This window comes from Hyaena hyaena, unplaced genomic scaffold, assembly GCF_003009895.1.
Source record: "Hyaena hyaena isolate Hyena2069 unplaced genomic scaffold, ASM300989v1 scaffold_820, whole genome shotgun sequence".
Taxonomy (NCBI): domain Eukaryota; kingdom Metazoa; phylum Chordata; class Mammalia; order Carnivora; family Hyaenidae; genus Hyaena; species Hyaena hyaena.
In genome coordinates this window covers 211,180-227,229 of record NW_024081454.1, presented here as the reverse complement: position 1 = coordinate 227,229, position 16,050 = coordinate 211,180, and the positions used below count along the sequence as shown (strand labels likewise).

The following is a 16,050-nucleotide window of genomic DNA, read 5'->3' as shown; positions in this document are numbered from 1 at the left end:
TGGTCAGGGAGCAAAGTTAGCCTTTGTACGTACATGGAGGTTTCAAGTGTGTCCTCGTAGTCCTGTGGCATTTTGTTCACGTTTTCTGTTCTCAGGTCCTCTTGTGGAGACTGGAAGTCACTAGAGAGAAAGTGTCAGCCCATCAAGAAGTATTTATTGTGCTGTTAGGCTGTGGCCATTATTCATCACAGATACATCATTCATCTGACCTTGAGGGCTAGAAACTGGAACCTTGTGCACTGTTGGGGGGGATTGTAAAACAGCCTGGAAAACAGCCTGCTGGGTCCTCAGAGATTGAAAGTAGAGCGACTCCGTGATCCACCAACTCCAAGTCCAGGCGTGTATCCAAAAGAATCAAAAGCAGGATCTCAAAGAGATATTTGCACACCCATACTTACTATTCAAAATAGCCAACAGGTGGGAGCCACCCAGATGTTCACCCGTGGAGGAGTAGATGAACGAAATGTGGCACCTCCACCATGGAATACCAGCCAGCCTTAAAAATGAAGGGAGTTTGAACACCTGCTACACCGTGGATGAACCTGGAAGACGTTATGCTAAGTGAGATAAGCCAGTTACAGAAAGAATAATGCTGTAAGATTCCGCTCACATGCGGTATCTCAAGTGGCCAGACTCCTAGAGACAGAGAGTGGAGTGGTGGCTGCCGGGGGCTGGGAGAGGAGACATGGGAAATGCTGTCGAATGGGTCTAGAGTTTCTGTTTTGCAAGATGAAAAATTCCTGGAGATCTATTGTACATCAACTATTAAGTGGATATACTTAACGCTACTGAACTGCACAGTTAAAACTGGTTAAGATGGTAAACTCTGGGTTATGTATTTTTTAAATTTTTTTAATAAAATTTTTTGTAATGTTTTTTCTTAGAAATTATTTCTGAGACACAGAGACAGCGTGAGCAGGGGAGGGGCAGAGAGAGAGGGAGACACAGAATCTGAAACAGGCTCCAGACTCTGAGCTGTCAGCACAGAGCCTGATGCGGGGCTCGAACCCACGAACCATAAGATCATGACCTGAGCCGAAGTCGGATGTGTAACTGACTGAGCCACCCAGGTGCCCCTATGTAGTCTTTTCCTTTAATGTTTATGTATTTTTGAGAGTGAGAGCCTGAGTGGGGGAAGAGCAGAGAGAGAGAGAGAGGGACAGAGAGAGAGGGACAGAGACAGAGAGAGGGACAGAGGATTCCAACCAGGCTCTATTCTGACAGCAGAGAGCCTGACATGGGGCTCGAACTCACGAACCATGAGATCATGACGTGAGCCAACATCGAATGCTTAACCATCTGAGCCACCCAGGGGCCCTTGTTGATTTTTTTTTAAAGTCACAATTAAATATTTTGAAAACCTACGTATCCAGTCCTTTGGACAGGCATGTTTTCTGTGTACAAGGTCCCTCCCGTCATGGAGCTCCCACTGCACTGAGCATCTACCACCTGCCCGGAATTGCACAACAGCCCCAGAGTTAGCGGCTAACTGTCCCGTGTGCGCGGACAGGAGGCGGAAGCTGAGGGGTGGAACGACTTGTCTAGACCCCCAGAATGCAAGCTGTATTTAGGGGGAGGAGCACTGAGGACCTAGAGTGGGAGGCTACCTGGCTGGCCTCGCAGTAATTCAGACGCACTGGGCGGGGCCTGGCCCGCCACGCTGTCACAGAGCACCAGGGAGCACGGGCTCAGCAGGCACTGTTTGGGACAGGTGTCACCGCTGTGCCTTCGATGCATCAGGGTGGTCAGCAAACATTTGTCCAACATAAGTTGTGTCTTAGGCTGTGGCATCGAACTTGCTGCCCCGTGCACTTAGAAGTCCTTGTTCCTGGGGGCGCCTGGGTGGCTCAGTCAGTTAAGCACCTGACTTTGACTCAGTTCATGATCTCGCGATCCTTGAGTTCGAGCCCTGCGTGGGGCTCTGCTGACAGCTCGGAGCCTGGAGCCTCCTTCCCATTCTGTGTCTCCCTCTCTCTCTGCCCCTCCCCTGCTCACACTGTCTCTCTGTCTCTCTGTCTCTCTCTCAAAAATAAATATTGAAACAAACAAAAAAGAAGTCCCTCTTCCTGTATACTTTTTTCCCCTGTCTGGTTCCCCACTTCATCCCTCAGATCCTGATGCTGCTACCATTTCCCCCCCCGCCCCCCTACCGTGCAGCTGCTCTCTGTCCCATCATCTGAATCGTTTCTGTGCTTTGCATCCACGTCCGTTCTCACAGGTACTGATGACTGTCGGTTGACTTTCCTGCCTTCCGTGGGAGGAAGGGGCCCAGCTTGGTGTGTGATGCCGTCTGTTGAACTGTTGTGGGAGTGAGTGAGTGAATGGCAGAGCGGAAGGTAGAGCCAAATCACACTTTCACAGTAGAATGGGCAGCCATTGGATCGGGTTACGGGTGGACCATCAAGTGAGGAATTCACTTCCTTTTTCTAGTTGACGTGCAGCTGTGCATGGGGCCCGAGCCACTCGTAGATGGGAGGCTGTGGGCCAGAACCTCATGCAGGGCAGGTGCACTTTGATGGATTCCTTGGATGGTCTGAAGGAGATTATTCAGGCCGCTGGGTTCTCAGATTGACCGCCTTCCGAGGACTGTCCTGGGCTTTTCACTAGATGAGATCTCGACATGTCTTAGATATACTTTCTCTCCTTTGATTCTGAGATGCCTTGGGTTGTGACATGCATTCTTGACATCATCTCGGGGTTGGAGGAGGCACCAGAACTCTGCCATGTTAAATTGCGTTGATAGTAAGACACACTGTGGTTTGGCACTGGGAGCAAATGGGAAGTATGGGTGTCACGGGTGGGAGGAATAAGGTGATCACAAGCCGTATTGCTAAGTTGAGTTGCCGGGTGGTTGATGCTCTCCTCCTCGGGGAGCTTGTGCTTGCATAGGGAGGCTGGTCTTCCCCGCTTATCACTGGTCTTTTTTAGCCCCCCACGTGGGGGAGAAATGCATACAGTGGAGCCCTCTCTCCTGAGGCTGCCACTGCTCTGAAGGGCAGGTGGGATTTAAGGGAAAGTAGAATCTTCTGGAATCAAGCAGATCTAGATTCCATTTACGGGCTGTAAAAATTTTAGCAAGATGCTCCTCCTATTTTAGCCTCAATTTCTGTCCCTATAGAATGGAGCAGTGATAATACTTGTCTCGTGGGGGTGTTAGAAGGTGAAAGAAGTTACGTTGTGTAGTGTCCGATGCACATAGGTAACACGGGTATATGTTAGCTGTGTTATTTTTTCCAGTTCCTGTGTCATCTGTATTCTGTGCTTTGTGCTGGGGACACGGTGACAGGTGGGCTTCTCACTACTTGGGGCTGCGGGAGATTCAGCGTAACCAGAGGTGGCAGAGGGTCTGCTGCCCACACTGGGTCTGCAGGGTACCCAGTGAGCGCTTAGCAATGGGGTCCCCTGCTGGGGTGGGGGAGGGGTGAATACCTTTCCAGGCAAAATCCTTTCCATCCTCCGGCGGGACGAGGCTGGGACCTTGAGGCTCTGGCCCTGGAAGGTGACTCTCAGGCCTTGACCGTGGACAGGAACAACAGCGTGATGACCATGTCTGCGGTGCCGGCCTTGCTGAGAGGCCTCTGAGTCGGGACTCTGGGCCCTGGGTGCCCTTTCTAGCCGTAGGTGGTTATGATGGTGGCACTCGCCCATCCGCATCTGCTCTGTGCTGGCAGTTCTCATGTCCTTGTCTGAGGGCCACCCTGCCAGTGTTAGCTGCTGCCCCCCGGGGCCTGAGAGCAAGCCTTGGGCAGAAAGTCTCAGATGTTGCTTACAGTAGGATGAACTTGGCCTTTAATGGACTTGTGAGTGTTAACTGTTTGTCATGTGTGGGCACCTAATAGTCTGCTGCCGCCCCCATTTTTCAGAAGACACAAGCTGGCAGACGGGGGAGCCTGAGTGGCTCAAGTCAGTTAAGCATCCGACTTCGGCTCAGGTCATGATCTCACAGTTCATGAGTTCGAGCCCTGCATCTGCTGTCAGCACAGAGCCTGCTTCAGTTCCTCTCTCTTTCTCTCCCTGCCCCTTCCCTGCTGGTTCTAGTTCAAGATAAATAGAAATAAACTTAAAAAAAAAAGAGAAGTGAAGTTTACTGTCCAAGTCACGCAGCAATTAGTCGCGAGTGCCATAGAGGGAACAGAAGCCTTCCTGCCCTGGAGGCTGTTTGCTTCCTCTGCCTGAGGTCCCCCGTGCCCTGGGCTGCCCGCGGCCCTCCTACCTAGGCACGGGCAGGGGCTCAGCCGTCCAGACGGCTCCGTGCTCCACGTGCTCCCTGAGAGCAAACACCCAGCTGTCTGAAAGGATGTAGATGGCATACCTGACCCCCAGCACCCACACATTCCATACTTGCTGTTTGTTCTTCCCGGGGGACCCTGAAGGAGACGCGTCATGTTGTTCAGGCACCGGCTCAGGTCAGCTGCCTTGGCTGCGGTGAGGAGGGGGTCGTGTGACAAGTGAGTGAGCCTAGCTGGCCGCGCAGCCCCTGGCCTCCACGGGGACTTGGTGGTGCTCCCCTGGGCTCATGAAGCTGTTTGTCTGGTATTTGTTTATCTTAAGATTGACAGTTTTCAGGATGCAACTTTCTAAACCGGTGAGGGTCATTACTTGCTTACTATGGTGTGTAGGCTCCCGTGGCACCTAGTACTTTGCCTTTCTCTCATCGCCCCTGGGGTTATTGGGTTAACATCTTGGGACACCTGGGTGGTTCAGTCAGTTAAGTGTCCGACGTCAGCTCAGGTCATGATCTCACAGTTCGTAGGTTCGGGCCCCGCATCGGGCTTTGTGCTGACAGCTCAGAGCCTGGAGCCTGTTTCAGATTCTGTGTCTCCCTCTTTCTCTGTGCCCCTCCTGCTCATGCTCTGTCTCTGTCTCTCAAAAATAAATAACATCATTCTCTTAAACAGGGGCTCTGAGCAGACACCTTGGCTATTTTGCTAACCATCATTGTCTCCTTGGCATTTAGCGTAACATCTGGTTTTTCAATAAACGAACAGATGAGTGGATGGATGCATTTCTCCAATGGGTGAGTGTCATGACAGGAGGCTCTGGCCAACTGGAAATAGTATGCAGTAGGCACCTAATAAATGTGTGAGGCAGGTCCTGTGACATTGTGTGAGACTGCTTCAGAGTGTTCATAGCATCTCCTGTTTCTGTCCCTGCCCCACCTGCCCCCGCTGGAAGGTGAGCTCAGCCAACCCCGACTTCACCTCCTCTCTGTCCTGTGTGGTTTGCTCAGGGCATAGGATGTACGTTCTCTGGTCACAGTCATCATGAATTTATAATCCAACAGAAAGTGATTCTATCAAGTCTTTTTTTAAAAAATGTTTTTGATGTTTATTTTTGAGAGAGATAGAGAGAGAGACAGACAGAATGTGTGCAGGGGAGGGGCAGAGAGAGAGGGAGACACAGGATCCAAAGCAGACTTGAGGGTCTGAGCTGTCAGCACAGAGCCTGATGCAGGGCTCAAACTCACAAACCACGAGATCATGACCTGAGCCGAAGTTGGTCGCTTAACCGACTGAGCCACCCAGGTGTCCCTCTCCCTAGTCTTTTGGATTGTGGGCCCTTCACTGACCTCTTCTTTGGAGAGGAGAGACTCAAACCATCTTTGATTGTTGTTTTAGCCAGCGAGTGAGGCAGGGGGAGGGGGCCCAGGCTCAGGTCCAGAGGTGTCCTCACCTCCATTTTTCTTGACTTTCTTGGGGCGAACTTCCACAGAGTCTTGTCTGCTTCCTTCTGTATCATAGGTGATTGGATAGTCCCGGGCAGAGAGGGTCATTAGGAACGGCCATCCCATCCACCTGCTGGCGGACACTGGGAAGATGGACTGGGAAGATGGATGAGGAGAATGAGCAGAGTCCAGAGTTACCTGGCCAGAGAGGCCACAGGTGCCTAACTCGGGGCTCCTGGGGGCAGCGAGGGAGGTAGGACTCGTTTGCTAGTGGATGTGGAAACTGAGACGTAGTAATTGTACGGAATCCCCGTGGCCAACTCAAGACGGCCCCAGCATTCAGCCACTCACCGTTCCAACAATCGCTGGAGGAGAGAAGCTTAGACTTAACCTATTTTAAACAGTCAGGAAATAATAATGGGACATAGTCAGTCTTAATTTATACTGTTTTCTGGAGCGTAGTGAGGAAAACCTTGAGCTTTTGAAGTCAGGCTGTTCTAGGTTTGAATCCCGAATCTGCCACCACCAAGTAGCTGTGTGACCACGTGTTACCTAAGTTTTGTGAGCCTCAGTTTTCTTATCTGCAAAACAGTCTCAGTTCCTTGTAGGATTTGGGTGAGGATCGAGGTGGCCAACATGGCGGGAACGGGTCTGGCGCATAGAAGGTGCCCAGTAGGGGTCACTGTTGCTGCCATTACGGGAGAGTTCAAGATGGCTGGATTGTTGGAGGAAGCCTCTTGGAAGGGGGGGAATTTCAAGTGGGCCTGGACAAATAGGTTTTTAATAGATAAGAGGAAGATTAACATAATACGTATTTAGGCTATTTTCTCTAGTTCCTTGATTTGCTAAGTTACAACTTCCAAAGACCAGGAAAAACTCACATCAGTAAATAGGCAAAGTGTTTGCCATGATGTTATGGGAAAAAAAGACATTGTCCAGGCCGTGGCCAGCTGCGGATGACTCAAGAGCTCATAATATCCTCTCTAAAGGGATATACATCCCAACATCCATGAAGTCACTTCTGTTGAATAAAACTCCACACCTATCTGGGGATTGGCAGTAAAGGGGGGGTTTATGTACCAAGTGAAGTATATCCCTTGTTCCTGCGTCACCTGCAGGAATTGCTGTCCCGAATGACATACTGTAAGTTACAGGATAGAATTTCTATCGAAGAAGCAGAAACACGGGTGGATAAAAGATGTGCTGCTTGATGGTAATGAATTCCAGTTCACTCTAGCAGGGAGCTGCTCTCAATCTGCAATCACCGGTGGTAGCAGGAAGGGAGAGGTTGTAAAGAAGAGCATGGGGTTGATACCACGCATTCACTTACCCTGACATGTATTTACTGAGCACCTATTTATACGTGCTGTGTGAGTTTCCTCCTCCTATCTCACACCCAGGGTATGTGGAGCTGTGCGTGGGAGTTGGTGCCAAAATACCCCGGTGCCTCCACCCCAGCATGGTGGTCCTGTGGCGTGTTCTCCGCCTGTGTCAGAGGGGCCCCCGTGGAGTGGAGCCTAAGTGGGAACCTACATAGCCTTGGACAAGCTCCTTAACCTCTGAGTTTCACCTTCTCGTAGGCTGACTGTAAGGATCAAATGAGACCGTAATGCCACTACCACCACCACCGTTAGCTCCCATTTATTCATGGGATGCTGGGAACTGAGCCTTTTGCTCAGTGCTTTCTTTAACTGCGTGTCCTCACTGATTCTCACGGCCACGGCATGACATAGGGACGTCAATGATCCCAATTTTTAAAGGAAACTCCCAGAGCACCTGGGTGGCTCAGTCAGTTAAGTGTCTGACTTTGGCTTAGGTCACGATCTCACAGTTTGTGGGTTTGAGCTCTGTGTCAGGCTCTGCGCTGCCAGCGTGGAGCCTGCTTGAGATTCTCTCTCTCTCTGTCCCTTCCCCTCCTCAAAAATAAATAGATAAACATATGAAAGGAAACTAGTAGAAGATAAATAACTCATCAAAGAGCCATATTCTGAATTCTAACCCAGATGCATTTGTTTTAAGGGCCAACTTAAAATTTTTTTATGTTTATTCATTTTTTTTAAATGTTTTATTTATTTCTAGGAGAGAGAGAGAGAGAGACAGCTGAACAGGGGAGGGTCAGAGAGAGAGGGAGTCACAGACTGAAACAGGCTCCAGGCTCTGAGCTGGCAGTCAGCACAGAGCCTGACGTGGGGCCCAAACCCATGAACCGCGAGATCATGACCTAAGCGAAAGTCGGACGCTTAACCAACTAAGCCACCCAGGCGCCCCTACAAAGGGGAATTTTTTAAAAATTACTGGTAGTTCCCTGGTTCTAAGGAAACCATGCTAATTCAAAGGCTTTGTTTATTTCATTCTTAACAAACACCAATCCCAGAAAGGAAATAGCCTTAAAATCCCAACAGTGTTTATCTGTAGGTGTTTGGATGATATCAGATTTTAGTTTCATGCCTTAGTATTTTTCATAATGGCCCTGGATTGCTTTTATAAATAGAAAACATCTCTGTTTGAAAAACAAACAAAGCAAACAGTCTCAGAGCATAAATGGGTCTAAAAGCCGCGTGGGTGAGATACTGACATACACGTAGCTGTTAACCTGCTGTGAGTGGTTGCCAAGTCCAGCAGCAGGAATTAAGCTGACTTTGGTGTCACACCTCACACAGTTCTGCCACCCGCCATCTCTCTGGAGTTTCACACCAGCCTAGTGACGTGGGCTAGGCGAGGATGAGTGGCCTCGTTTCACAAACAGGGGGTCTGAGAGCCAGTGAGGCTCACTGACCAAGGTGAGGCTCTGGTCAGGGGCAGAGCTGGACTGGAACTTGGGGAGATTGGACTTGAAGCCTGGTGGCTATTTACTGGAGCGCAGTAGCCTGTCCTGGAGACCCACCGAAGGAAATGGGACAAGAGTGGAGGTGGGTTGGTGGACTGAGGGCCCGTGTGGTCTGTCTTTGAGCATCTATGAGACCCTTTTGTGGAAGAGAAGCCTGGCTTGGACTTTTTGAGTCAGAAAACCTGGGTTGGAATCCCAGTTCTGCCCCATACTGTCTTGGACACATCGTTTCACATCTCAGAGCCTCAGGTTTCTCACCTGTAAAGGTGGCCCAGAGCTGCCTACCTTACAGGATCATTGCGAGGGCCACATTGGCACCAAGGAGGTATTCTGTAAGTAGGCTCTTTGCCAATCGCCTGTGCTGTCCATCTGCACGGCTCTCATGTTTTCCAACCTGTGCTGATACTTGTTAGTGTCCATAAATTAGTGTTGCCATGTGTATTCGTCAGTTTATTTGAAAATCCTCAGAACTGCAGCGACTTGCTTGATGACAGGTCTTGGTGTTCATGCTCATGGGTCTGTGGCTTGGCTGATCTAGGCTGGGCTCCGCTTGCTCTGGGGCGGGGGGCTTCTGGTTGGGTTCAGATCTGCTCCACATGTTATCAGCCTGGGGTCCAGACTGCGAGGTCACAGCTAACGGGGTCTGGGGAGACGTATTCATCCCATGACACATCACAGTGGTGCAGGGGGAAGGACCTGGGACCATACACTATCTGCCACTTGCATCCACAAGCCATTGCTTAAATAAGCCCATGGTCCAGTCCAGAATCCAGTGGGGAAAAGGAATAAACACCACCGACCATAGCGGGAAGGAGCACAAAGTCACATGACCAAGGGCGCAAGTGTGTAATTCGAATTCCAGGAGAGAATGAAGGAGGTGACTCTTCATTGAATGAAGCAGTGACTGTCTGCAAGTGATGCAGCCTCCACGCTTGGGGGAAGCGAGGAGAGCAAAGAAATAGCAGGTGGAGGACCAGGCTGGGAGGGGCCCTGATGATTCATGCAGATGACAGGGCCTGGGGTGTGACAGTGAGGTTGGGATTGGGGTGTGTTACAGGAAGGTCTCCGGTCCCTAGGGAAAGCATGGCGCCTCTTACTCGTGCACCACTCTGCTTTGATCACTACACCTTTGCAGTAGGTTTTGAATTTGGGAAATAGGAGTCTTCCCACATCGCCCTTCTTTTTAAAGATCATTTCAGCTTTCCTGAACACATCACATTTTGGGTAAGACTGTCCATTCTCTGTCCAGTTTAAAGGTCTGATTCAAGGTTCAGGAAGATTCAGTCAATCATTCTTGGCATTTTAGCTTGAAGGAGATGGTTTGATCATTTATTCCGCAAATAGCTATTAATATTGTGGTGAGCGCTGTGTAATTGGCGCTGGGAACACAGTGATGAGGAAATCCTAACACACTCTTTATGCTCATATAGCTTATAATTGAATGAAACCAACGAATGTTAGTCAGTATTTGCACTAATGAATGCATAGCTATGAATGAAAACTGAAATACATTCCATGATCTAATCTGGAGGAGCAAGAAGAGATTCCTTGAAGAAGTAAGATTTCAGGAAGTACAGGAGTTAACTAGGCAAGGATGGTAAGTGAGGAAGCCTTCCAGGTCGAGGGAAGAGCATGAGCAAAAGACCTGAAAGAGAAGGACCTTGGCAAGTCCCGGAATCTGAAAGAAGGCCACATGCCTGTAGCCGAGAGTTTGAGTAGACAAGAGGGGCCAGAGAGACGGACGAGAGGGAGCCATGTTACAGGATTCCAGCTTTATCGTGAAGCACTAAGAAACCACTGAAGAACGTTAAGCTGGGGTGGAGAGCTGGGGGTGATAGAATCAGGCTGGTGTTTAAAATTTTTCACTCTGCTTCTCAGCCCATCATAAAGCGTAGAGCTTATTTGGATCTGGATTTTAAACACAGTTGTTTAAAAAACATTTTGACATTCATGGGACTGTTAGAAATCTGAAAATTGGGTATTTGGTGATGTCAAGGAATCATATAATTTTTTCAGGTGTGGTAACGGTATTGCAATTATGTTTTTGTAAAAGCCCGGTCTTGCAGACACATGCTGTTCTATTTAGGACAGAAATGGCGGGATTATTTGGTCCAAAATAAGAATGTGGGGAGAGGAAAGGTTGGTTGTGAGTTGATGGTGATCGGGGCTCGGCGGTAGGTGCGTGGGGTTCGGGATACTCTTCTCTATTTTTGTGTCTATAAAATTCTCTACAATAAAAGGTAAAAAAAAAAAAGGTGATTCTAGCTTCAGTGTGGGGGGGACCAGATTTCAGAGGGAGAGATGGGGATGAGAGGAGACCAGGAAGGAGGCAGTTGTAGGGACCCAGGTGGGAACGGTGGAGGCTTGGTCTCTTGGAGAGAGAGAGAGGCTGAGAGATCTTTAGGAAGTAAATGAGACAGGACTTGGGATGGGGAATGGATTTGGGGGTAGGAAGACGGTGGGTCCAGAGTATCCGTGGGTCCTGGCCCCAGATGGAGGTGCCACTCTGAGCTAGGGATCCCTGGAGAAGGACCCAGCAATCTCTGGGCTCATCTTGTTTTCCCTCCCTACCTCTATTTCTCTTCCGTTCTGCAAACATTGAAGCTGCTCCCTTACATAACACTTTTCATCCCGACTTCCTGTGCTCTGTGCACTCAGCAATTAAGCTTCGGTATGCATGCATTAATTAAAATGCTTCTCAGGTTCAGAGGGGCTGCTCTGAAATATGTACATTCAAATAGCTCGACCTCCTCCCTGAGCTGGCTCCCTTGGCTGGGGGCACACCTCCACGTTCCCCGTGGGCACAGAGCTGCATGGGTCCGCCTGTCTGTTGCACCTGTGAGCACACTTTGATTTTGTGTTTAGAGAAGTTAATGACTTGTAAATTGCTCTCCACTGTAGAGCTAGAAATAGAACGCACGAAGGATCCTGAGCGTTCGCACGGATCCAAGGATGGAGATACCGGCTCCAAAGTGGATGGCGGAAAGAGTGGTTCGCTGGCTCTTTTCCTTTCCGTTCCCGGACGGCCACTCGGTGGTGTAGGGACATTCCTGATGAGGACGCCAGCCTCCAAGTGAAACCACTTGTTGGTCTGAGACCATGTCTTCCGCCCGGTCCCACTGGATGACGCTTGTCACCTTTTCTCCTCCCCCATCCAGGTAATTTTCTGATGTGACGGCTGAGACATGAGATCTTCAGCCTCCAGGCTCTCCAGTTTTTCGTCGAGAGATTCACTATGGAATCGGTGAGTGACCTCATCCCATCTTGTCTAGAGAGCCCAGCCGGGAAATGTGGAGGGATTCTTGCGAGAGGGGCTGGGTTGAAATGCAACATTCAGAGACACTGTGGGTGTGAATATCAGTGGCTAACAGATGTGCGGCATTTGTAAGGCTGTAAACTTTTCACAGCGCTTGCTGTCACATCACCTGTGTCCTTTGTGCAGAAGGGAAGGTGTCAGGGCGGTGGTGCCACAATGAAGTCAGGAATAGTAACAAGGAGGACACTATCGATGACAGGGGCTGAGTACAGCCGAGCGACTCTTAGAAACGCCATCCAGTCAGCTCAGTAATCCCACCAGGAAGGAACTACTACATTCCTTTTACAGGTAAAGAATGTGCCCAGCTGGGTTTGAAGTCAGTTTTTCCTGATTCCAGGTCTCCTGCCTTTTTCCTCTATGCCAGGTTGCCTCTTGGTGGAGGTATGATTTGCCCCATTTTGCAGCTGGGAATACTGAGGCCTGGTGCAGGGGCGTGTGATGGAATCCGTGGCATCTGGCCTCAGTGGGTGGAGGTTTGTGTTAAAGGATGATAAAAAATTAGACCGGACAATGGTGGCGCTGAAGTTGAGTGTCCGACATCGGCTCAGGTCATGATCTCACGGTTCGTGGGTTTGAGCCCCGTGTCGGGCTCTGTGCTGACAGCTTGCTCAGAACCTGGATCATGCTTCAGATGCTCTGTCTCCTTCTCTCTCTCCTCCCCTCCCCTGTTCGTGCTCTGTCTCACTCTGTCAATAATAAATAAATGTAAAAAAAAAAAAATTACACCAAACAAGAAGAGGCAGAGAAGATAGAGTCCAAGAACCTTAACGTTGCCAGGGTCACGTGGCGCAGGATGGGTTTGCTCTGGCTCCTGTTTCCCAGAAATCAGCTTGGTGTGGCGGAAGGAGCGTCGGTGCTGGAGGGAGTGCTGGAATTCTGGCTTTACCCCCAACTTGCTGTGTGACGTCAGGCAAACCACTGACCTTCTCTCTTTCTTTCATTTCCTTACCTCTGAAAGGGGAATCATCATATTTATGTTTTACACTTTTGCTTGCGGGTTAGAAAAAATTAGACAATAAAGTGACTTGTGTACAGTGGGCACGTATGGAGCATTGTAATGATTTCAACGTTTAGGAAAAAAGTAGTTTTTAAGTATAAGACAAGCAAGTATCCTGAATGGATGAGAGAGTCTGGAGGCAGGGAGGCCGACCTGAGAGGCTTCAGCGTGACCCCAGCATGAACTGACAAGAAACTGTTACTACCTTCCGGGGCCAATGAGGCTTTGTATGCTCACATTCATAGTTTGTCTGTTGGAGGGATACTCAGGGTCACGTTTTATTTTGTGTTGTTTTTAAGTCAAGAGTCCAACCCAGAAGAGAGAGTTTGGGCTTCTTTTCAGGTGACGTTAATTATAATTGCAAAAACCCAAGGCGTTATTGAGGATTAGGTTTTGCTAGGAATCGTGTAAAAGCTAAAGGAACACTGGCGTAGAGAAGTTATTAGGTCTATTTCTCCCTCACCTGAAAGCTCGGACACAAGTCGTGCAGGGTCGCTGCGGGAATCTGTGAGCCCCCCGGAACTTGCTCTCACTTCTCTGCCGTGCGGGCCTTCGTGCCCAAGTCACCTCGTGGTCCATTGTAGCTGCTGCTGCTCAGGCCATCGTATCTGCCGGCAGGAAGAAGGCAAGAGAAGAAGAAAGGCAGGCTCTCTGCATGTAAGGATGCTGCTGGGTCATGCACCTGCTGCTTTTACTTATATTCTATTGGCTCGAAGTTGGGCTGTTTGCGCAGCTGCAAGGAGGGCTGGGAAACGTGGCCTTTATTCCACGAGACCATGTGCTTGCCAGAATGGAGAGTTGTTCCTTGTCCACGGAGAAGAGACCATTAGAGGACAGACCTTTCGTGGCCAAGCAAATAGTTACTGAAAGATTGCTTTTTTTAAAAAATAATTTATTTTATTTTTTTATTTCTGAGAGAGAGAGAGAGAGAGAGAGAGCATGAGCAGGGGAGGGTCAGAGAGAAAGGGAGACACAGAATCTGAAGCAGGCTCCAGGCTGTGAGCTGTCAGCACAGAGCCCGACGCGGGGCTCGAACCCACGAACCGGGAGACATGACCTGAGCTGACATCGGATGGTTAACCGACGGAGCCACCCAGGCGCCCCTGAAAGATTGCTTTTAAGAGGAGAGGCCCTGGTTCCTTCGGTTAAGCTTCCAACTCTTGATTTCGGTTCAGGTCGTGATCTCGCAGTTTGTGGGTTGGAGCCCCATGTCGGGTTCTGCGCTGAGTGTGCAGAGCCTGCTTGGGATTCTCTCTCTCCCTGTCTCTCTGCCCCTCCCCTGCTCTCTCTGAATGAATGAATGAATGAATGAATAGAAGGATGTGAGAAAGGAAGGAAAGAAGGAAGAGAGAGGGAGAAAGAAAGAGGGGAGGCTCTGTGGCCAGACTGCTGCTGGATCCCTGCTCCATAGTTACCATGCCCTTGGGAAAGCTACCTAACCTTTCTGTGCCTCAGCGAAATCATATTTTGTGCATCTTTATAAGGGTGGCTCCGAGCATTAGGTGCGTAAAGGTAGGGACCAGAGCCTGGAACATGATGAGCACCGTCTAAGTGTTAGCCGCCCCTGGTCCTGTCGCTGCTGCTGAGAACACGGATTCTGTCGCCACCCTTCCTCCTCTGCTGGGACCACTGCTTTTACAGCTACTGATCCTACTGCTTCCTGTTACCACCCCCTTTCCCGTTCCTTCCGCTGCTGTGGCTGCTGCCAGGACCGTGGCCGCTGCTACTTCCGTGACTCCTACTGTGAGCAGGGTGCCGCTGTGTTGGCCAGACACTGCACATGCAGTCTAGACACTGCGTGGGATCATTTTCCCACCTTGAGGTGAAGAGTCGGCAAGGACGGGTAACTCGGGAGGTGTCCTGCAGCTGGCGGGGTAGTGGCTCACCCTTGGGTGGTCAGGGTAGCGACGGGAAGGGAGCTTGAGGCCGCTACGGAGGTTCTGCGGATGTTCTGTTCCCCGAGCTGGGCGCTGGTGACACAGGCGTAGAGAGTCTTTGGATGACACACCTGTGGCACAGATCATTAACAGTTTTTTTCCTTAATGTTTTTATTTATATGAGAGAGGGGCGCCTGGGTGGCTCAGTCGGTTGAGCGTCCGGCTTCGGCTCAGGTCATGATCTCACGGTTTGTGTGTTCGAGCCCTGTGTGGGGCTCTGCTGACAGCTCAGAGCCTGGAGCCTGCTTCCGATTCTGTCTCTCTCTCTCTCTCTCTCTCTCTGCCGCTCCCCTGCTCATGCTCTGGCTCTCTGACTCTCAAAAATAAATAAATGTTAAAAATTTTTTTATTTATTTTAGAGAGAAGCAGGGAGGGACAGAGAAAGAGAGAGAATCCCATGCAGGGCTTGAACCCACGAACTGTGAGATCATGATCTGAGCTAGAACCATGAGTCAGACCCTTAACTGACCAGGCCACCCAGGTACCCCTGTGACACAAATAATTTTATGCATTTAGATTATATTGTCAGTAAAAACACATCATGCAGCAGGTAGAGCATGAGTGAAACCCACACCTGCCTGGTGGCAAAGCCCGTGTTAACTGTAACCTACTACCTTTGTTTCTTTGTGTTTGTGCGTTGGCTCTTCCGTATAATATGTGGATCACTGCTCATTACCTCGGTGCCAGGGGCCGGAGCCAGAGTGCTCGGGGTCCGAGGGAGCTAGCAGCCGGCATGGTCTCTTTCTCACGGGGCTTTCTGTTCAGAAGAAAAAGAAAGGGCCAAATGCCGTACAGATCGATGGCACGGGGTTAGGCTCAGTGTGGGGCCCCCTCGGTCCCCGGGAGGGGACTCATCCAGGCATGATGGTCTGTATCTGCTGAGATGACGTGGGTGTCTGCCTCAACTGCCTCCACCCAAAGCTTCCAGCATCGGGGGTGGGGGAGACGATCATGGGAGGGCTACATCCCCTTGCAGAACGCCGGCTCCTCCATTCCCTGTTCACCGCCACCGAGCAGGGGTCAGCCTTCCTCTTCGTGTTTGTCACGGTGACGACTGTCACCCTACGCGTGGTGTCCCGTGGAGCAGAGGAGAGTCGGAGCTGGGGGTTCAGGAGAGCGGAAGGGGCAACCCCAGAGCAGAGACTTCCTACACACACTGAGACGAAGTCCGGCCACCTCGTGCTTGGTCTGAGGAGTTATTGATGTCGTCGTGTGTGTGAACGAGTGGCTAAAATCACAGCTCGCCTCGGTGTTGCTGCCACCCCTGGGGAAGCTCAGGCCCGGGTTGGTGGGGGGGGGGGGGGGGGG

General features: G+C 50.3%; 1 protein-coding gene across 1 annotated transcript in view; it reads left to right on the top strand.

Annotated features, from left to right (window-relative positions):
• Positions 1-16,050, top strand: part of LOC120221855 (arf-GAP with SH3 domain, ANK repeat and PH domain-containing protein 1-like) — a gene marked incomplete at its 3' end in the record, with an annotated part of 252,331 nt that overhangs the window by 26,761 nt on the left and 209,520 nt on the right. The window contains exon 2 of the mRNA XM_039219470.1: positions 11,651-11,736. Within this exon, the coding sequence (XP_039075401.1) occupies positions 11,678-11,736 (59 nt within the window). The remainder of the gene's footprint in view (positions 1-11,650; positions 11,737-16,050) is intronic.